The following is a 22,072-nucleotide window of genomic DNA, read 5'->3' as shown; positions in this document are numbered from 1 at the left end:
GGAATCAGAACTTCTCAAAAGTATTGTTAACACTGTTTTTCTGCTTCCCAGGATGACAGTTCCATTCTGTTCTGTGTTCCTTACTTTCCAGATGTCACACTCTGCAGTTAATGCTCTTTGTAGAGCCATTAAGCTCCAGTGTGAGTTGTACTCTTCTCGGCAGATTGCCATCTGTCTTGATCCTTACTGTGGACTTGGATTTGCACTCTGGTGTCTCTGCAGGTAGGAATTGGAAAATCACAGAAACAGAATGTGTGGGAACATACCCTGGGGTTATAACCATCCTATGCTTCCCTTGCTCCCTTAATTTGGCAAGGTTTCAATAAAATGTTGGTATTTCCAGAATTTGTGCCCCTAATGTATCTCTGATGCTTGTTTAGTTTTGTTTGTACTCCTTTTTTTCTTTTCTGTTGGTTTTATAACTCATACAAAAAGGTAGTGATCTTATTATCTGCTCTCTGTTCCATTCTTTAATCCCCACTTTAGAAGCAGAGCCAAGTAGAAGGATGATATTTGGGTGAAATACGTCAGGCTTTAACAGCCAGAATGTATCCTGTAGGCTTGGCAGGAAGGATTATAATGAGATGGAATGATGGCATGTGGATATAAAGTAGCATGCTTGTCCTTGCCAAATTGCTTCATGCAGTAGAGCAGATCCCAACTCCTTCCACTGTCCACCCAGGAAATTCCAGACCCGCACTTTCACCTCAGTGGACATCTCCATGAATTCTTCATAGGCACCTGCAACTGCATCTCTACATCCTCTCTCTGTGTCTCCAGCTTTGTTAGGATTGGACTTTCTACCTAAAAGCCCAAACTAGAAACTTGAATGTTATTTTCAACTTGGATATCTTTATGCTTTACATCCAATTAAAGGTCAAGTCCTTTGGCTCAGTTGTTCCTAAACCTATCTGTATGTCAGAATTACCTAGCGGTCTTTAAAAAAGCAAAACAAAACAAATTAATGGACATTCCCCAGTCTTATTAAATTAGGATTTCCAGAAGTAGAGTCTACGATTCCTGTATTTTTTAATGTAGGATTCCTAGGCTCGTAGTGATTCTGAGCTATACAGGTTTATAAAGTTTGAGATTCATAGCTGTAGATTATGCCTATAATATATGACCCTGCCATTCCTTCCTCTTTATCCTGGCTACACTGTTGGGGTTCAAGCCCTTGTCTCTCACCTGCACTATTGCCTCCTCTCCTTAGTGTCCCAGCGTTCAGTGCTCATATCCTTCCTCCATGTTACCAGTTTTGTCCCAATTTAACAGCTGTAATGACTGCTGCTGGGTCAAGTCTAAACTCCTTCATATGAAAATAAAGCCCTTTCATAGTTTGGTCCCCACCCTTCTGGCTTCACTTCTCACCACTCCCCTTTGTGTCCTGTGCTCTAGCATTTTACCCTGGAGTATGCTTTCTGATAACCTTAAACACACCTGGTGCTCTTGTATCTCTGTGCCTTTGTAAATGCTGTTCCTCCGCCTGGAATGCCTTGGCCACCATCCCCACTTCTCCCAAATCCTGTTCACTCTTCAAGTTCCAGCTCAAGTGTCACCTATTCGGTGACGCTCTCCCACCACCCCCGGCTTCCCCAATTTGAATGGATTGCTCTTTATTCTGTGGTCTCAGTGTCCTTTATTCATACCTCAGTTACTGCACTTACCACATTGTGCTTTATTTTATAGTTATTGTGTCTTGTGAGTTGCTTAGGAACAAGGCTACTTCTTATACCTTTATGTCTAACATGACCTAACACTGTTCTTCATACTGAGTAAATGTTTGATGATGTTCTGAAACATCCAAGATGAATTAATAATGTCAGTGCTCACTTTCTTCATTGCAGTGTCTATTCAGGTCACCAGTCCATCTTAATTCCTCCTATGGAGTTAGAAAACAACCTTTTCCTCTGGCTCTCCATAGTCAACCAGTATAAAATTAGGGATACTTTCTGCTCCTATTCAGTAATGGAGCTCTGCACTAAAGGACTTGGAAACCAGGTGGAGGTGCTGAAGGTAAGAAGTGACTACAACAAGTTGCTGGTCTTGAGAGGTTTTAAAGAAATAGGGGCAGGGCACGATAATACCAGAGTAGCGATTGACAGACATATCTGCTTGCCTTTTTATGGCCAACTAAATAGGTTTTTTGAAAACCTCAGGAAGTTTATCTTATCCACCTTCCCAATTAATGCACTTTTTCGGAATTTAAGCTGATTCTTACTTTGTGGAGAAGAATGTGAAACTGGTTGGGAACTTAAATGGAAATGACTCTTTACGGAAAGATAAAAGGGAACTATGACCTCCAATAAGATTTTTTTTTCCCAATAGGAACTTGATACCTCTGAATTTGATTGATTTGGGGCTACCCCAAAGATAAGAGTAGCTCATTCATGTGTGTAATCAGTGATCCTATATCTGACTGGCAGATGGGAAGATCAGAAGATGTTAAGTTGTCTTTAATAGAGAAATAGGACTTTAAGAATGAAAAAAAGGGACAAGAGGTTAGATCTCCAGAGTTCTAGATTTATTTTTCTCTCAATCCTATCTCTCCATTTGGAAATAACAAGAAATCTAAGCTACAATAAGGTAGAGCAATGACTATATATAGTCAGTTATCTTACGATATGATAAGATAACTCCTAACTTCAGCTCATGCCCATGGTATCTTTCCAGACAAGAGGAATCAATCTCTCCTGCATCCGGACCTGTGTGGTGGTGGCAGAGGAGCGGCCCCGCATTGCCCTCCAGCAGTCCTTCTCCAAACTCTTTAAAGACATCGGTCTGTCCCCTCGGGCTGTCAGCACCACTTTTGGATCAAGAGTCAATGTAGCAATATGTTTACAGGTGACCATTATCACGTCTTGTTTGCTAACAAATGGCAGAAGAAGGTGTAGTGCTTCAGAGCGTAGACTGCATCTAGACTGCCTGAGTACAGTTGCACTTAATTACTATGGGACTTTGGGCTTGTTATTTTGATTTCTTTGTGCCTCATTTTGCTCATCTGTAAAATGAAGATAATATTATCATACTTCACAGGGTTGCTTAGCAGAATCAGAATCACTGGATTACTAAGTGTCAGGTGCTTGGAGCAGTGCCTGACAGATGAACACCAATATAATATTTATTCTTATTAATAGTTTTATGTTCCATACTGATGAATCAAGGAGATTTCTGAATCCTGTTTGAATTTTATTTATATCTTACCCTCTGTTTTTCTGTCTCCTCCATATTGTACGTCTCTTTTGCAAAGAAAGCATAAATAAGTTTTCTCCAGCCAGGTGGCAACTATGCCATCGTATTTTTGGTGGGTACAAACTAAGTCTGACTTTACATAGGTTGGAGGCTAATAAGGTAAATATAGGTATGGATGAGAGCGAGAGTGAACAAAGGTACCATACATGGGTCAGGTCTTCTGTGACCTTGGTCACTGTACTTTGAGTAGCACTGATGAAGCTTTCACTGTGGAGACCCCTCATTGTCCTCTTCCTGTCAGCTTGGACCAGTGTTGGTTTTGAAAATCCCTGAGTTAACATTCATTGCCTGCCTCATCCCTGCTTTGCGTATAAAGATGAAAACCTCCTCAGCTTAATAATGTTGAGTGCCGTGAGAGTACCTGTGAAAGGAGGAGAACGGAGGGTCTACTCTTCTATGGCGGTGGGAGAGAAACACTAGGAGAAAACCAGGCCAGGAGTCTCTTCCAGTTTTTGACTGCAGCACAGCCTCACCTGGTTGAAGAGAGAGTGAGCTTCCAAAGCAGAGTTTGAATTCTTCATATCTATGGCTAAATTATCTACCTACTTGAAAATATGCAGTATGGAAATGCAGTGAATTTAAACTTTAAATAAACAATGCATTGATTTATTTTTCTTTAGGGTACGTCAGGGCCTGATCCAACTACTGTGTATGTAGATCTGAAGTCATTAAGACATGACAGGTACAGTAGATTTATTTTGCTCGCTCCCTGTTAGATTTCCTAAGCTTAAAAAGTTCTGAACCACAAGAAAGCCAGCCTTTTCCTTCAGTCCTTTTATGTTTGTTTCTTCCAGGAGGGGGACTGGAAGAGAGAAGGAATTATTTCCTTATTCGTAATACCTGATAAGAGTTACATTTATCAAAAGAAAGCTGTAATTCTCACAGTGCTGTACTATTCTTTAATATTAAAATGTAGTAGTTAGTTCCTGCTTGTGTAAAAGTATTTTATGACATTTGATATAAATTAAACTAAAATGGATAGACTCTTTCCGCTCAGAGTTTAAAAATAGAAGATGGCAGAGACAGTAGGGTTTTTGAAACACTTTCTCTGAATTAGAAGGGAATTAGCTATGTCCCAAGGAGGGCACCTGGCCTGAGGGTTCTGAAATCTTTGCCCAAACCCCACTGACTTTGTTGTGTTTACTCAGCCTGCACAGATAGAGTATCTCTCCAGTGCTGAGGTTCTCAAGGGGTCGATTTTGGCCCCCCAGAGGACATTTGACAATGTCTTGGGGACATTTTTGCTTGTCACAACATGGGCAGTACTACTGGCATTTAGTGGTTAGAGGCCTGGGATGCTGCCAAACATTATGCGAGGCCCTGGACAGCCCCAACAACAAAGAATAGTCTGGCCCAAAGTGTCACTAGTGCTCAGGTTGAGAAGCCCTGCTCTAGTGTCACAAACTAGAGGTCTTGGGAAAGTAGGATACAGCTGTAGTAGACATGTGAATTCATTTTCAAAAGGCTTGTGTTTGTTAAATATTTGTTCTTCTGCAGGGTTCGTCTTGTGGAACGGGGTGCTCCCCAGAGTTTGCTCCTTTCAGAGTCTGGAAAGGTAATTTGTTCTGTTAACAGTTGGGAAGATGGGCTCTATGGAGCATTGATTTGATTTAAGGAAACTTGAAGCCATATAATATATGGGTTCTCTCTCTCTGCCTTTTAGTACTTAGGGCAAGAAAAATTGAAATCTGGAGACAATTCAACAATTACAGTTCAGCTAATCCTTTCAAATTCATATGGGTACATGAATGAGAAAAATACTAGATTTAAACTTTCTTAATTTCAGTAAGTTTTTTTCAGTCTAACCTACATGTTATTCTTAATGACAACCCAGAAACATGTGATGTTGATTATATTCCAGGTGGATGGATGAGCAGCACTAAAAAAGAGCCAATTCTGTATTTTATAAGGGTTACAAGGAGAAAAATAGAGGTGGCAGGTTTAAATTGGATTACGAAGGTGTGGTTTAAGATCAGGGAAGACATCCATGTATTTAAAGTTGAAAGAAAAATCAAAAGAGGGAAGAGATCAATGATATTTGAGAGAGGAAGTGTCTATGGGGATAAGTTTTCTTAGGTAAGAATGGGCTTAAAAATGTTAAAAGGGAGTTTGAGTTATGGTTAGTTTACTAAGGATGATAGCTCACCAGCACATGCTGTCAAGCTAAACAGCTCCTGTCATAAGGGAAGTGGCCTTTCAAACTTCATGGAGAGCGCATTGCAGTTTCCCTCTTCCATGTGATCTCTTTAAATTGGAGTTGGCTTGATTTTATTGTTGTCTTGTCCACTCTTCATTTGTTTCAGTTAGCGATTAGGCACGCTCAGCACTAGCCCAGTGCAGTACCTGGCCCAGAGAGGAAAGATGGTCTTTTTCTCTTCCTTTCTTGAGATTTTAGATGTTCAAGCCCAGATAATCATTGTAGGGCTTCTCAAGTAACCCAGGATAAAAAGGGGGGTTTAAGGCAGCAGAGTATGGGTAACCAGAGAGGCCTTTATTTTGTTAGGCCCAGGGCCCTTCTCTCAGCCCGTGTCTGTGTCTTCCTTTTTCCTCCTGAGGAAGATTCCAAGCACGTGGATGTCTTTCAGGATCCCTCGGACATGGATGTCTTTCCATTCTCCTACAAAACTGCCCCATCTTCTCTTACACTCCAAGTTCCTCTAACCCTTATTTCTGGCTTTAACTGCTACTTCCTGCCAGCCATGCTGCCCTTTCTGCTTTAAGGGGTTTTATGGCTATCATTTCAGTGAACAAGGTAGATCATGAAAAACGGAAGTTATATGGTTAAGTAATACTACAAAATTCTTACTGTTATGATCTTGTTCTGCATTTTTCAGCTTGAAGAGATGGTAACTGGTTCTCTGTTTCCCTTTTTTTTTTTTTTTAACTATTTATTTTGTAAAACTGTCAAACTTTCAGGACAGTTACAAAAATAATGGAAACCCCAAAGGAAGAACTCCCGCATACCCTATTGCCCAGATCCCAGATCCACCAATTTTAATATTTTGCCACATTTGCTGTATTATTCTATCTATCCACCTATCTATCTGTCAACTCATTTTCTGAATACATCATGCTCCTTGAACATTTAATACTGCCATGTACATTTACTAAGAACAAAGATCCTAAGGCAGTTAACAAGTTCAAGCAATTTAACATTGATATAAAGTTTGCAGTCTATATTCCAATTTTTTTTCATATGTCCCAATAAAGTCCCTTTGACCCTTTTTACCTCCCTTGCACTATCTCATCCAGGATCATGTTATTACATTGTCTCTTTAGTTCTTTTTTTTAAATTGTGTGAACGGATATACAACATAAACTTTCCAATCTCAGCCAATCCCAAGCATTCCATTCACAGCTGTTAATCATGGTCACAATATTGTGGTATCCTCACCACCTTCCTCCATTACTAAAACTTTCCCCATCTCCTCAGACAGAAACCTTACACCCATTAATGTCCTATTCCCACTGCCCCTGGCAACCTGTATTCTTGATTTGTCTCTGTAAGCTTTCATATTCTCCATTATTCTCTTTGTAGTTACCATGGGCTTAGGTTTAACATCCTAAGTCTTTTAACAGTCTCATTTGCTTTGATACCAACTTAATTTCAGTAGTATATATAAACTGTGTTCCTATATCTTTCCGTCCCCTTAATGTTATATAGTTTTCACAAATTACATGTTTATACGTTATGAGTCCAAAATCACTGATTTATCATTACATTTTATGCATTTGCCTTTTAGATCCTGTATAAGGTTAAAAGTGGCATTACAGACCAAAAATACAGTAGTTCTGGCATTTGTATTTACCCCTGTCATTACCTTCACCACCAGTTCTTCATTTCTTCATGCAGTTTTGATCTATTGTCTTTTACCCTTTTCCTTTCAATGGGTACAATTCTCTTTAGCATCTCTTCTAGGGCCAATCTAGTGGTGATGAAGTCCCTCAGCTTTTGTTTATTTGGGAATGTCTTAATCTCTCCCTCATTTTTGAAAGACAGTTTTGGCAAATATAGAATTTTGGGTTGGCAATTTTTTGTTTTCAGCATTTTAAATATGTCATGGCACTACCTTCTTACCTCCACAGTTTCCAATGCGATGGCACTTAATCTTATTGAGGCTTCCATGTATGTGATGTATTACTTCCTTCTTGCAGCTTTCGGAATTGTCTCTTTATCTTTGGAATTCTACCGTTTGATTATAATATGCTGTGGTGTGATTTTATTCAGGTTTATCCTATTTAGAGTTCATTGAGCATCTTGGATGTGTTTATTCATGTCTTTCAGTAAATTTGGAAAGTTGTCATCCATTATTTCTTTGAATATTCTCTCTGCCCCTTTCTCGCTTTCTTCTCCTTATGGAACTTCCACACTGCATATACTGGTATGCTTGATGTTGTCCCACAGGTTCCTCAGGCTCTGTTCACTTTTCTTCATTCTTTCTTCCTTCTGCTCCTTAGACTGGATGGTCCAGTTGTCTTATCTTCAATGTCATTGAGTCTTTATTCTGTCCCCTCTAATCTGTTGTTGAGCCCTTCTAGGAAATTTTTAATTTCCATTACTTTGAGCCCCTCTAGGGAATTTTTAATTTCCATTACTGTGGTCCTCAGCACGACTTGACTGCTCTCCCACAGCCTTCTGTAGGAGAGTTCCATGAGCTGCTGTCTACACGCAGGACAAGTTCTGGGACACCGAGTCTCTCAGGCCACCACTAGGCAGATTGGGCCAGACATACATGCTCCCACTATGTAGGTGTTTTACTTTTCTTAGCTGCTCAAGCTAATACCATGCAATGGGTTGACTTAAATAATGGGAATTTATTAGCTCTTGGTTTTGAGGCTAGAAAAAGTCCAAATCAAGGCCTCATCAAGGTGATGCTTTCTTCCCAAAGACTGGCATTCTGAGGCTGGCTGCCAGTGATTGTTGGTCCTGGGCTCCTCTGTCAGATGGCAGTACACATGGTGGCCTCTCTTGGCCTCTCCCTTCTCTTCCAGGTTCCATTGACCTTCAGCTTCTTGCTTCCCTTGGCTTTCTCTCTCTCTGAGTTTTATTCTCCTTATTAATGACTCCAGTAATAGGATTAAGACCCATCCTGATTGAGTTGGGCCACACCTTAACTGAAGTAGCCTCATCAAAATTTCCTACTTATAATGGGATCATATCCACTGGAATGGGTTAAATTTAAAAACACGTTTTTCTGGGATTCATAGCTCCAAACCACCAGAGTACACAAAAGTTACTCTGCTCCCTCCAGAACTGGGAGCAGGGATTCATACTGGGAGTGTGAGCTGGCTCCACGCTGAGCTGGTAAAAGGTGATAAAGGGCCAGCCAGGGTGCCAGGAAATTCTACTGCTTTAAGTAGCCTTTTCTTGATTCAGTGCTCACCCTGTTACTTCAGCCCTTTAACTTTTCTATAATTTTGAGAATGATGTTTCTGCCGTTTCTTACTGGTTATTCAAAGCTTCTGTGGCAACAATCCCTGAAGCAGCTTGCTCTGCTGTTTTGAGTGGGGTGGGGCCATGTTTTATTTTTAAGGTTGAATTTTATTGCATCTGTGATCCATTTCTGAACTTAAACTGATCAATGAGAGCAAAACAGGAGGTGTCTGCTGGTGTCCCTCAGGGTGGCCACTGTGATGGCTATTTCAGATAGCTCCTGCCCTTTGGGCCATTTCCTCACCTCCAGGAAGGACTGGAGGGAGGAGAGAGCAAGCAGCTGTGCATTTCTTAGAGATCATTAGATTTAATGGGACTCAGTCTTTGTGTTTGCCCTTTGATTCTTAGATCTTACCTGGAGTGAAAGTGGTTATTGTTAATCCTGAGACCAAAGGGCCTGTTGGAGACTCTCACCTTGGAGAGGTATGTATAATATTCATTTTTACTCTGAAAAGTCTGCAGTGAACGATTTTAGGGTTCATATTTTAGAAGTCATTGAGGCTGTGGATTGAGCCTTTCCTAATGTGAGTAGAGATTTAATCATTCTCTATAGGGCAAAAATGAAAGATTGAGACAGGGATCTAAAGATTTAGACACCTATTCCGGTTTGCTAATGCTGCTGTTATGCAAAATACCAGAAATGGATTGGCTTTTAAAAAGGGGGTTTATTTGGTTACAAAGTTACAGTCTTAAGGCCATAAAGCATCCAAGGTAAGGCATCAACAACAGGTACCTTCTCTGAAGGATGGCCATTGGCATCCGGAAAACCTCTGTTAGCTTGGAAGGCACATGGCTGGTGTCCGCTTGCTCCCAGGTTGCGTTTCAATATGATGTTCTCCAAAATGTTGCTCTTGGGGCATTTTGTCCTCTCTTAGCTGCAGCTCCTCTTCAAAATGTCACTCTCAGTTGCTCTCTGGTTCTTCTGTTTGTGAGCCCCTTTATAAGACTCCAGTGAACTAATCAAGGCCCACGCTGAATGGGTGGGACCACACTTTCATGTGAAAGTTACCTAATCAGAGTTATCACCTCCAATTGGGTAGGTGACATCTCCACGGAAACAACCTAATCCAAAGATTGCAACTTAATCAACACTAATACGTCTGCCCACACAAGATTACATCAAAGAAAATGGAGTTTTGGGGGACGTGATACATCCAAACCGGCACAACACCCGAACTAGAAATAGTCCCAGATTTGTCTTGACATTCCTTTTGCTGAAGAAGAAGATAGGCACAACTCATCCATTACCACCCCATGGTATTAAGAGGTGGAACTTAAAGGAGCCACAAGTGTAAAATTTTTAAATTCATGCATATTTACATTTTATTCCAAAATATACCAATGTTTGCATAAAATTATTTAAAAATATATCACTTTTTTTCCCCCAAATCTTTGAGGAACATTTATGCTTCATCCCATAGTTTAACGTTAAGAGGGTTATAGGTGCAGGAGCAGATGACCTGGGCTTTGTTGGTTACTGGCTTCTCAGTATTGGGCAAGTTACTTCTCTCTGGGCTTCAGTTTCCTCATCCATAAAAGGGGAATAATAATAACACCTACCTTGTAGAGAATGACTTTTAATGCATTAATTCCTGTACCTATATTGCATTTGGAACAGTGCCTGTCACATAGTAAATCCTTAATACATATTAGCTGTTACTATTATTGTTATTATCATTGTTAACTATTGCTGTGTTTACATGGTAAATTCAGATACCCTCTGTTGTTCCCCTGAAGCCTTTATACCATAGTTTCAGAAGCCCAGAAATGATCCCCTAAGGAATTTGTGGGATTCTGGAAGAGGATGAGAAGTGAACCAGGGGACAGTGTGGCATCATGGTTAAGAGCATGGCCTCTGGAGTCACAGACTTGGATGTGAATCTCTTAGCTTCTGGCTTCTTACTCTAGTTAGTTAAATCCTGTTTTTTTCATCTGTACAAACAGGAATAACAATAGTGCGAATTATACTTCATGATCAACAGAGATAAGGCATGTGAAATACTTGATTACCTCAGTGCCCAGCACACCTGATATTGCAGCTGTGGTGGGGTTTTGTGGTAGTGGCGTTAATATAAAAATGATTAAAAAATCAAAATTAACTTCTCTGAAAAGAATTGCATGTATACAGTTGTGTGTTCCTGGTGAAATGTGACCAAAACCCTTCTCTTGTAGATTTGGGTGAATAGTCCCCACACAGCCAGTGGCTACTACACCATCTATGATAGTGAGACCCTTCAAGCTGATCATTTCAATACTCGCCTCAGCTTTGGGGATGCTGCACAGACACTCTGGGCTCGGACGGGATACCTCGGGTTTGTCCGCCGGACTGAGCTCACAGCAGCCACTGGAGGTATCTTCCATGCCAGCTCCTCCTCCTTCCTTCTGCTTTGTGTTTCAGCCAGCAGCACTGGCTGGCCTTCTTCATCCTTTGGATTGTGGAGTATGTGTATGTAATTATTTCCTTCTCTGACTCTTGGACCCACTCATGAAATTTTGAAGTAACACTTCGCCCCATGAAGAGTGTCTAGGAAGTAAGCACTCAGGGTCACCACATCATCATCCCCAAACTGTAGGTTGGAGTGGCCAAGCGGTGGCCGAGATGTGCCTCATGATTCAACAAATGCCCCTGGCAGAACCAGACCCTATGGGGCTGGTTCCAAAGTCTGAACAAGCTCCTGTAACAGGTAACATCTTTTAGCTCTTCTACCCCTGAAAACCATTTTGGAAGCAGGAGGAATAGCCCTGAGCCCTGAGTAGGAGAGTCAATTCTTAGGAATCATCTTGCTGAAGTATTCTATCCCATCAGTGTCTCACATTGGATGCAGAACTGCTTTTGGACAAGGCTCTGGTCTAAGGATTCCATCCATCATCTTCTGTCCAGTTGATTGTTATGGCCTCATTGCTGTCCACCTTCAACCTTTCTTTCTGACTAGCATTCATAGCCATTTTAAAATACCATATCATGTACTTCAAGTACTGATACAAATAACAAACTGGATTTTAAAGGCCTAAATCTGGCTACCTCATTTCTCCTTTGCTCCTTTTATCTATTCTATTGTGACCAAAGTCCTTCATTTCTCTCTATTTTGTGGGGATGCAGGATAACATGACGAAGAAGAGGGTAGCATCCCTAGTCAGGCCCCGTGGTTTTGAAGCCTACCCCTACCATTATGCATACACTGTATATACCATTGACTGTGAAACCTTGAGGAATCACTTAACTTTTCAGTTTCCTATGTGGAAAAATGGAAGTGATAATGGTTATTGCCTTGGGAAATGATGTGAGATTAAATTATATGATGCATTTGGATGCCTAGAACAGCACATGACACATAATAAGCCCACATTAGACATTAACTGCTGTATGTTTGTTGTTTTTGTTATTTTCAGTCTTTATAAGTTCTTCCCAGGGGATGGTGCCCATCAGCATCCTCTACTCGTCCTCCTTATCTTACTATCACTTTGTTTGGCTAAATTTTTTGGAAATACACCTTTTCCAGAAAATACTGCATTCAGTAGATCTAACAAAATCATTTCCCTTTGAAGTACAGTATCTATATAGATATAAACTATATAATCTTATGTATACAACTGTATGCATAAAATCTGTCTAAAAAAAACAGATTTCTGCCAGGTCCAAATTAGATTACAAGCCTATTAATAACCAGTACTAGTTCCCCCATATTCAATAATTGTATACCTTAACTAGTTTCCTCAAAGATGTCTAGACCCAGTGACATACCTCTTACCACTCCCCATCCCCCCCACCCCGTTGAAATCCTCAGAACAACCATTTATTATTATCCCTTTCGACTGAGGGGGAAGCAGGACTCAGGACATTAAGTAAGTTGCCCAAAGTTAACAGCTGTAAGTGGTGGAGCCTGGTGACGTACCAGCAGTGTGAACCCTGTGCTCTTAACTCCAGTATTATATTGTTTGCAGTACAGGCCTGATGAACCAAATTTCTCTCTTTTTCTTTCTATCAGAGCGTCATGATGCATTATATGTAGTGGGAGCTCTGGATGAAACGTTGGAGCTGAGAGGATTACGATATCACCCAATCGACATTGAGACCTCAGTGTCTCGGATCCACCGGAGCATTGCTGAATGGTAAATTCTCCATCACAGAATGTGTTTCCTGCCTCAGCTTTAGCATAAATTAATGTTGATCTTGTTAGTCAGTCAGCCACCTGTACCAAATACCCTCATACAAGCATAGAATTCCATGGGGAGTAAGAAGATAAATTCTGATTCCTGTCTTGGGTGTTCAGTCTGCTATGACAGACAAGATGTATTCACAGGAGGCAGATGAGGCCATGGAGACAAATAGGCAGCTCAGTGGGACCGCTGGGGAAGAGTCCTTTCTAAGGTAGAGTCTTAGAGTTGGAAGGGACCTAACAGATCATTTGCCACCAGGAAGTCAGTATGGTATGGTGGAAAACAATGTGAACTTAAGGGCAAATACTCTGCTTAAGGGCCCAGCTCTCCCACATAGACTGCTTTTCTCATCTGCAAAATGTTCTGCCTGCTACTTCATGATTATCTGGAGACTCAAATGAGAATGTACTTTGTAAACTGTGAAAAGTTAAACAGATGAAAAGGATCATCATCATTATATTATCCAGTTTTTCACTCAGTACAAGAATTTCCCCTATATTATCTCTAATGTCACCCAACTTCATATTGACTTAAAATTCTCCGATCTGTAGTTTTTGCCTATAGTTTTCTCATTCTGAGTTGTTGACAATATAGATTTCATCCAATTTCATTTTTGTATATTTAACTCAGCTTTGTTTTTCCCATGCTAAATAGCCACAGTTCTTCAATAGTTGCTCATGTTTTCCAGAGATTTCTTGTCTAAAATGTTCTGGCCTTAGTCAGAGTCTTCCCCCAGACCTGAACAAATATCCATGAGGAATAAGAACAGTTCAGAGAGCCAGGTGCCATGGATATCCTCTAATTCCAGGCATTTCACCTTCAATGACTCTTTTACATTTATTTTTCTTTAATAATTCGAATCTGTTTTTTACAGCAGTTTAATACTGCATATCAGAAGTCAGGTCATACCTTCTATTCTGGCAGTCTACTCAATATAAGGCAACTTTCTACCTGTTGGCATTTTTTTTTTACAGTAGGAGAGGCACTTGTATGGGATGCTAGGAATTCCCTTCCCTATAACTGCAAAGCTCAGACGAGATCAGGACCCCTCTTTCTGTTGGGTTTAAGAATATTTTCATAGTCAAAGCTCTTGAGTTGTATATAACAGAAACCCTCTTTTTAAACACTTAATCAAAAAAGAGAGATAACAGAAAGAATGTCTGGTATCTCAGAGGATACAAAAAGAACTGAATCTCAGGGAAGGTAGGAACAAGCAATGGGAAGACATCAGGAAACCCACTATCTTCATCTCTGTTTTTCTCTGGGCATCTGCTTCATTCTTCTGTCCTCCCTACAGAGACAGTCTCTGGTTTCTCTGCACACCTGTCCTCAATTCATCAGTTCAAGTGACTAGCAAACATCTTCAATTCCACTTCCCAAACTCCCAAGAGAACTTGAATGGCCCAAGTTGGGGTCATTTGTCCTACTCAGCTATGACCACAGCGTTAGGGTCATATATTATAGACATGGCTGCTAGCCTTCTAGTTGGGATCTGGGGAAGAAGGCAGTTCTCGGGGAAATGGGGATAAATCCTGGGCATGGGAGATACTGCAAAAGATGATTAGCAAATGTAACATGTTAACTGAAAGTGTCATTGAAATTTCAGTGCTGTGTTCACGTGGACCAACTTGCTTGTGGGTGGTTGTGGGAATTGTGATGGCTCTGAACAGAAGCCCTGGATCTGGGTTCCTTTGGTGACAAATGTGGTCCTAGAAGAACATTACCTCATTGTTGGCGTTGTGGTTGTGGTGGACCCAGGTGTTATCCCAATCAACTCCAGGGGAGAGAAGCAGAGGATGCACCTCCGTGACAGCTTCTTAGCTGACCAATTAGACCCAATCTATGTGGCTTATAATATGTAGCCATCCTTCTGCGGATGGCAGGGTCCAGATCTGAAGAACCACAAGGACTGAAGACCCATGACTAGGAGCAAGTTTTTAAATGATGTGAATTACGCTGAGATGGCTACATTATATCCTTCATCTCATCCTGTGGGATTCTGCAATCACATGACACAAAGGAAAGGGAAATTCCATGGTGGCAAATGAAAAAAATGTTAACAGTTTATTAGATATGAGCTTTAACATGGTGTGAGCAGCACATTACTAAAGCAATTACATGCATGTTGCATTTTTTCATCTGTTGTACATACTTGTATTTTTATCTAATGCTGTTTTAGAATTTTGTAAGGGAGTTTATTGAATTCACATGAAGGGGGTAGTCTGAGTTATGCAGTTCCCCACTCTCTGTACTGTATTTTGCCATTTTACTGTAGCTAAACATAATGCAGGTCTTGTTAACATGGAACTTAAACTCACCTTACTTTCAGTCGACCCATGTGCAAATCTGATAACCCACTGAATCTGATAATTACTTCTTTATATATACTTCTTGACTGTAAAGTGTTTTGACCAGTGTTTTAAACATGTAAATAAGAATACACATAATTCAGCTAAAGAACTGAAGAATTGGCTTACAACAAAAGTAGAAACATTTCTACTTTGGGAGAATTTCAAGGTTCTCTTGATGTAGTACAATTGATTAGGTGACTAAAAAGTGCAAATTATTTGCAGGTTTTGCTGTACATTGTACTATGTCTTTGTTGGTTGGTATATTTATAAACTAAAGCTGCCTATATTGTTTTAAAAGCTTGCATCCCCAGAATCAGCTTAAGCTTTAAGAATTAAACCTGTTCCTACAAGCTGAAAATCTCAGTTTAAAAATCAAAATGTTGAGAAAACGCTAAGATTTATTAGATCCCACCTTATCGTAAGAAACCACAACTCACTGTGGCCGCAGTTTTGAAACTGTCTTTCAAATTTAGAGTGACTTCATAAGAATTTAGAATTTCCCCTTTTTCCAGGCCCACTGTAAACTCTGTCTACAGTTTCTGTGTATAGCTTTGCTTTTCTAGAAACTCAAGAGTGTCCTCTCTTCTTCCAGTTCATGAAGACAGGGATTTAAAAAAAAAGAAAAAGAAAAGAAAGCTAGGCTAGGAAGGCAGTGGTTTCAACAGTCATGTAAAACTGTAAGGCCACATAACTACAAAATTCAAAACTGACTAATTTTAGTTGCCCAGAATAGCCAGGCTTATGCTGAAATAGGGGAAGTCTGATGTATGCAAGAAACTCTTGAAATGATTGTGGTGCCCCAGCCAAGCGGACTGAGCATGGGACTAAGTTTGGTCTCCAGCTCAGTTTCCTTTCTTTGATCTGATACTTCATATATTTGAATATAGTTGAATTTTATTATTTTTTTCTTACAGAAATATTTTTAAAAATTAAAAAAAAAAAAAACAAAACTCAAAGTGAGCAGAGATAACTTGTTAAATCAGAATGGTTCTCTTTGACCCAGTCTGGTCTATTGTGTAAATATTTATTTAGACTATTTTAATAATACATATTATTTACCCCACTGTAACATCATGTAAACAAAATATGTTTTTAAACAATTTTTAAGACTTGTAATTACCCTGAAGGTAAGGTTTATAATGCAAAGATCAGACCCTTTGCCATGGCAGCACTGTTGGGGGCTGCCCTAATAGTCTCATGTCTCAGAGCCACTTTATGATTCCCTTTTTCATAATTATCTTTTTCTCCCAACTCATTCTCCACAGAGGGCAGACCTTAAGACATTTTCCAGTTCCAGATATCTTTTTAAACATTTTGGATGAAATTAATTTACATGTAATTGGAAAGGTTCTAGGATATACAGGAAAAAAGCACTTACTTTGGGGCAAGCTAGAAATCACAGAGACAAGCAGTGATTGGGTTTGCAGAGAAGACAGCCTGCTTGTTTGGAAAGTGATTCTCTTAAAACCATTTTTAATGATTTACTAGACAGCGTAGGGGATCCTGCGGATCAGTGAAATTGTTTTATTTCCATAATCCCCAAGTTCTAAAAAAAAATATCAGGGTCTTTCCTAAACTAATTATATGGGTTGTTTTGATAATTCTTGCTAACACAAACATCTACAGCTTCATTGTCCACTAAAACTATAATGAAAGCCACATCTGTAATTTTAAATTTTCTAGTAACCACATTTTTAAAAGTATAAAGAAACAGATGACATTGATTTTAATATATTTTATTTAACCCTATATATCAAAAATACTATCATTTCAACATGGAATAAATATTAAAAATATTAATGAAAATTATTAATTTTACAATCTTTTTTTCATAAATCTTCAAAATCCAGTATATATTTTACATTTAAAGCAAATGTCAGTTTGAATTAGCCACATTTCAAGTCTTCAGTAGCCACATGTGCCGAGTGATTACTTTATTGGGCAGCACACAGATTTATTCTCATTCCATTAATCACAGAGTGTGGCGAACCCCCAGTTATTTAGGGCTGATTATCTAGTTTTATAGTTCCTTGGGCCTCAGATTTATCTTTATTTTTTGGTTTTGGCCTTATGACTGCTTTACTGGTCTTTTGTATACCCCGCAAAGTCAGAATGCTAGGAAAAGAAACAGATCTGTCTTTCAGGAACTTTATCATTAACTTGGTAGAGTAACCTTAGAAGGGGGAGGAGAATCCAGTTGTTAGGTAAGTTGGTGTTTGTGTGGGCATCTGCAGATTTAATGCCTAGTCTATCATGGATAATTGAGAGCAGACTTGGGTAAGAAACTTTCCCTTGATGACACAATGCTCTTGCTCTCCCCACATTAAGTAGAACCTTGGTGGAAAAACTGTCTTAAGTCAGGCCTGAAAGGCCATTATTGATGAAACACAGCCTTGCCAACACATCCTCTGGAACACATTCTGTTTGGATTCTTATGCCTGTGAAAAGGAAAACTAAATTAATAGCAAAGCTCTCATCTCAATTAAGAGAAATGTATTAATCTGAAAGTTTCTGACCTCTTTCGGGTTCTCTGCAGAAGTGACTGAGGTAGATCAGGAAGGGGCTACCTCAGGAGAATTCCTAGGCCCTGGGAATTCTTAGAGCTGCACATGTTTCATCTTTTCCATCAGTTGGACCAGGGAATTACCAGCATGCTGATTGGCATTAGTCAGTCCACAAACAGCTTTTATTTACTTCCTCTTTTTAATGGGCCTAGGTTCTCCCCAGTGTCAACTCCTTTCCTTCCGAAGTTGCATTGCCTCAGGCTTTTTAGGGACCATTGCCTGTAGAGTAGCTCCTTTAGTCCCTGGGGAAAGCTTGCTTAATGCTTTTGTTGAATTAACAAAGGGCCTGAGGCCTTAAGTTTTCTGTTAAGGTCTCTGTCCCAGGCATGGTGCTCAGTATCTTGGCCAAATAAATTACCTTCCTTGAATATCCAGGAATCTTTTAGACTAAAGCAATGAGGAGTTACCACCTCACCCTCGAACTCCAGCATAATCTATGCCTTAGTGTTGTTTTTGTTGTCTGCTTTGATGTAAAATCAAGAGTATTTGGAGCAAGAAGCTGCAGTACTCCAAGTACACAATAGGCCTTTTCTTTATCATTCATACAACATTTCTGGTTTAGGTATATGTAGATGGACCATGTTATTTGTCCAGAAGAAGAGATTGTAAAGATATAAGAATAATTTTTTAGTCCTAAATATTGTTTTGTTTACTTTCTGTCAAGATATTTACCAGTGTCAAATCCAAACTATAGTACTGTGTAATTATGTATAAAGTTTTTTTTTTATTTATTTGAAATTAGACTAGATATACATTTTTAAATTTAACATCTGGCTGGACAGTGTTCTATTAACTCATTGAATGTGTTTCCTTTGTCTTGTGTTAATAAATATTGATGCCTGATTGTGTTTAATCCTTTGCACATTGGGAGGGAGGTTAGGGAATTGATAGATTTTAAATTAACTTCAGGTAAGACCCAGTGGTAGCTGGAGTTATCTAAGGAAAGTGAACACTAGAGAACCAAAGTCAGTGCTAAAAAAGGAGGCCACATCAAGGAAGAGTAGAGAATCATTTTGAAAACTAAGACTTTTGTCAGGGCTTCTTAAGGTAACAATTACAGTTTAGTTTTCCTCCTACCCATGTGGCATTTGGTAGTTTTTCAACTATTGATCATAAACTTGACAATAAACTGACAGTAAACTTGAATTATTTTCTTTTCTGTAACTGGACTGGATTTCACCTTTTCCTAAAATTCTTCATTTGCTCTTCCACCTCTTGGTTTCAAGAAATTTGATAAGAGCCCATCAAATTATGCATGTTTTCAGGACCACTGGAACTGGTCCTTGAATTATGGTACAAGCTATTTTGGTAGCTGAGAACATTTTTCATTTAACAGACATTTACGGAGTGCCTTTCCACCAAATGCAAAGCACTGTGAGAGGAGCTGACGCTAGAGAGAGAAAAATATAAAATTCCTGCCCTCAAGGAAAACTACTACATTACAATGACTGTGTTAAGAGTAGAAGAGGTGGACTGTGGGAACAGGTAGAATAGGCACGTAATCCAATTCTGAGGGAGAATAGTCGGGAACATCTGAACTGAGTTTTGAAGGATGAGACAGCCACATAAGATAGAGAACAAGCCAGAAGGCAGAATAGTGTGGATGTATTCTGGGAACTGCAATTCATTAGTCAGATGTAGAGTTTGAGGGGAGAATGCTTAAAAATACTGTGGAGGCTTGGACCAGGGACAGATCACTAAGGGTCTTGTGTATCATGCTAAAGAGGTTGAAAGTTTACTCAGGAGGCAATGTGGAGCCAGTGAAAGATTTAAACCAGGAGAATAACAGCAACAAAGAAGATTACTCTAGCAGTCATATAGAAAATGGATGGGAGTGGGGGGAGAGAGAAAGGTAAACCAGAGAGGGAGACCAATTGGGAGGCTCAATGTAACTGTAATGAAAGATCAAGAGCACTTTTAGACAATGACTGTAAGACTGAAGAAGAGAGGGCAGGCATGAAAACTCTCTGGAGACAGTAAGATTTCAACCACTGGATATTCAAGGTGAAGAAGAAGAAAGAAAGATAATTCCTAGGTTTCTGACTTGAGTTAGGGAGATGTGGGGCCATTCACCAAGATAGAGGACAAAGGAGGAGGAAGAGGTTTGGGAAAGGACGCTCTGTTCCGGTCAGTCATGTTCATTTGAGGTGCTGTGGAACATGCAAGTGAAGAAGTCCAACAAGCAATAGAATAATTAGGTCTCTGACTCAGGGGAGTTCTGGCCTAGAACTGTGTATTTGGGGGATATCCTTTTATAAGTTGTTGAAGCTGTGGAAGTGGATGATATTGCTAAAAAAGATGTAGAATGAGAAAAGGATCAAGAATGGAGTCATGGGGGGTGGCAGCATTTAAAGGATGCGTGGGGAGGAAAGAGGAACCCACAAAAGGGAGAAAGAACAGCTGGAGAAGTTGGGGCAAAATCAAGAAAAGAGCATTGGCACAGAAATTGTAGGAAGAGTTTCAAAGAAGATGGAGCGAGTGGTCAACAAGATCAAAAGTCACAGTGAAGCTGAGTAAGATAGACCTGGATGGTATTCCCTGTATCTGGCAATTAGGAAGTCACTGGTGACCTTGATGAGCCATTTCAGTGCAGTTATAGGGGCAGAAGCCAGGAAACTGGTTGAGGAGAGCTGTGATGGGGAGGTGAGATTGAATAGAAGCTATCCTTTCCAGAAGTTTTATCTACAAATAGAAAAGAGATGGGACAATAGTTATAAAATATTCCTGTGTCAAAGGGAAAGCGCCAGCAGAAAGGGAAAGTTTCCAAATATAACAATGAGAAATTGATAACGCTGGGCATTGAGGAATCAGGAGAGGAAGGGATCCACAAAACAGGTGGAAGGATTAGCTTTTGAAGGGAAGAAGCCCGTCATATTTCTTAGAACTGGAAGGTGTGGGTACAATTAAGATCTGATCACCTCATTCACTTCTCTGAACCTCCACTGGAAGTCTGCAAAGATGAACACTCACTTATGAGGTAATTTCTATAAATACAGATCTGAAAAAAATATGAAATCTGCAAACAATGGAAGTTCCTAAAGGAGCAGATACCAAAGGGAAAGTTAAATTTATTTAAGAAAACAAAGACTGAAAATCAATTAGTTGTATTCAACTTAATAACTTAGAGAAAAAAGACTTTCTAAGAAAATAGAAGGTAGGAAATAAGATAAAAGCAGAAATTAAGAAATAGAAAACAAAGGAAATAGAAAAGAATTGACTCAAGAAATTTTTAAAATGAATTTTCACAAACCCACAAGAAACGGTAGCTGGGCCCCAATGGCAAACAACCTGAGAGAGAGAACCAGGTGGGAAGTGAATCCTTTTTGTAACCTACCTTCAGAAGTCATAGCATCACTTCTGACACACTCCAATGATCATGCTATTCCCAGGTCACCCCCACACCCGATTCAACAGGAGGGAACATAAATTCTGTTTCTCAGTGTCATTCACATTGCAAGAACAGTGAGATGGAATAAATATATGGAAATGGCTATCTTTACAAAACACAGCCTGCTGGTTACCCCATTGAAATACAAAGCATACAGAAACGTGTTTAAGATCCACAGCAGCAGTTACTGTAATAGCAAAAAATTGGAGAAGGGATAAATTGCTGTATATTCATACAATGAATACCATTCTACCTGTTCCGGTTTGCTAATGCTTTTGTTATGCAAAATACCAGAAATGGATTGGCTTCTATAAACGGGATTTATTAAGTTACAAATTTACAGTTCTAAGGCCAGAGAAGTGTCCAAACTAAGTCATCAACAAGAGTATACCTTCACAGAAAAATGGCTGATAGCGTCTGGAATACCTCTGTCAGCTGGGAAGGCATGTGGCTGGCATGTGCTGGTTCTTTGCTCCCGGGTTGTGTTTCAAAATGGCTTTCTCCAAATTGTCTCTGGGTTTGTCTCTCCTAGCATCTGTGGAACAAACTTCGGGCTAGCATCTCTTAGCTTAGCATCTCCAAACATCCTTCTGGCTGCATCTCTAAGCGTCAGCAAACATGAGCATCTGTGTCAGCTCTCGCGCTCTCTTAAGTAGTCGAGAGAACTAATCAATACCTACCCAAAGGGCAGGGTCAAATCTCCATGGAAACATTCAATCAAAAGGTCACACCCTAATCAAAAAGATTAATCAGTCTGCCCCCATAAGATGGCATTAAAGAACATGGCTTTTTCTGGGGGGCATAATATATACAAACCAGCACACTACTATAAAAATGAATAAAACTACATTTATTAATATGGATAAATCTCAAAAACATAATGTTGAGTGTAAAAATGTGCCAGAATGAGACAAAAGACATGATACTA

The 22,072-nt window shown here is 39.7% G+C and overlaps 1 protein-coding gene across 3 annotated transcripts in view; it reads left to right on the top strand.

The window, feature by feature from the left end:
- DIP2B (disco interacting protein 2 homolog B) overlaps positions 1 to 18,902 on the top strand; it is a 285,417-nt gene extending 266,515 nt beyond the window's left edge. For 2 of the 3 annotated variants that reach the window (XM_037846827.1, XM_037846828.1), the window contains 9 exons: positions 92 to 222; positions 1,845 to 2,013; positions 2,671 to 2,841; positions 3,870 to 3,931; positions 4,747 to 4,804; positions 9,032 to 9,106; positions 10,856 to 11,033; positions 12,670 to 12,793; positions 14,448 to 18,902. In XM_037846827.1, the coding sequence (XP_037702755.1) occupies positions 92 to 222; positions 1,845 to 2,013; positions 2,671 to 2,841; positions 3,870 to 3,931; positions 4,747 to 4,804; positions 9,032 to 9,106; positions 10,856 to 11,033; positions 12,670 to 12,793; positions 14,448 to 14,703 (1,224 nt within the window). In that variant the 3' untranslated portion in view covers positions 14,704 to 18,902. Of the gene's footprint in view, positions 1 to 91; positions 223 to 1,844; positions 2,014 to 2,670; positions 2,842 to 3,869; positions 3,932 to 4,746; positions 4,805 to 9,031; positions 9,107 to 10,855; positions 11,034 to 12,669; positions 12,794 to 14,447 lie in introns of those variants that run through there. The other variant, XR_005218442.1, reaches the window with a different exon arrangement.
- Positions 18,903 to 22,072: the final 3,170 nt, after the last annotated feature.

The sequence above is a fragment of the Choloepus didactylus genome, chromosome 8 (genome assembly GCF_015220235.1).
Source record: "Choloepus didactylus isolate mChoDid1 chromosome 8, mChoDid1.pri, whole genome shotgun sequence".
NCBI lineage: Eukaryota > Metazoa > Chordata > Mammalia > Pilosa > Megalonychidae > Choloepus > Choloepus didactylus.
This window is presented reverse-complemented; position numbering and strand designations above follow the sequence as displayed.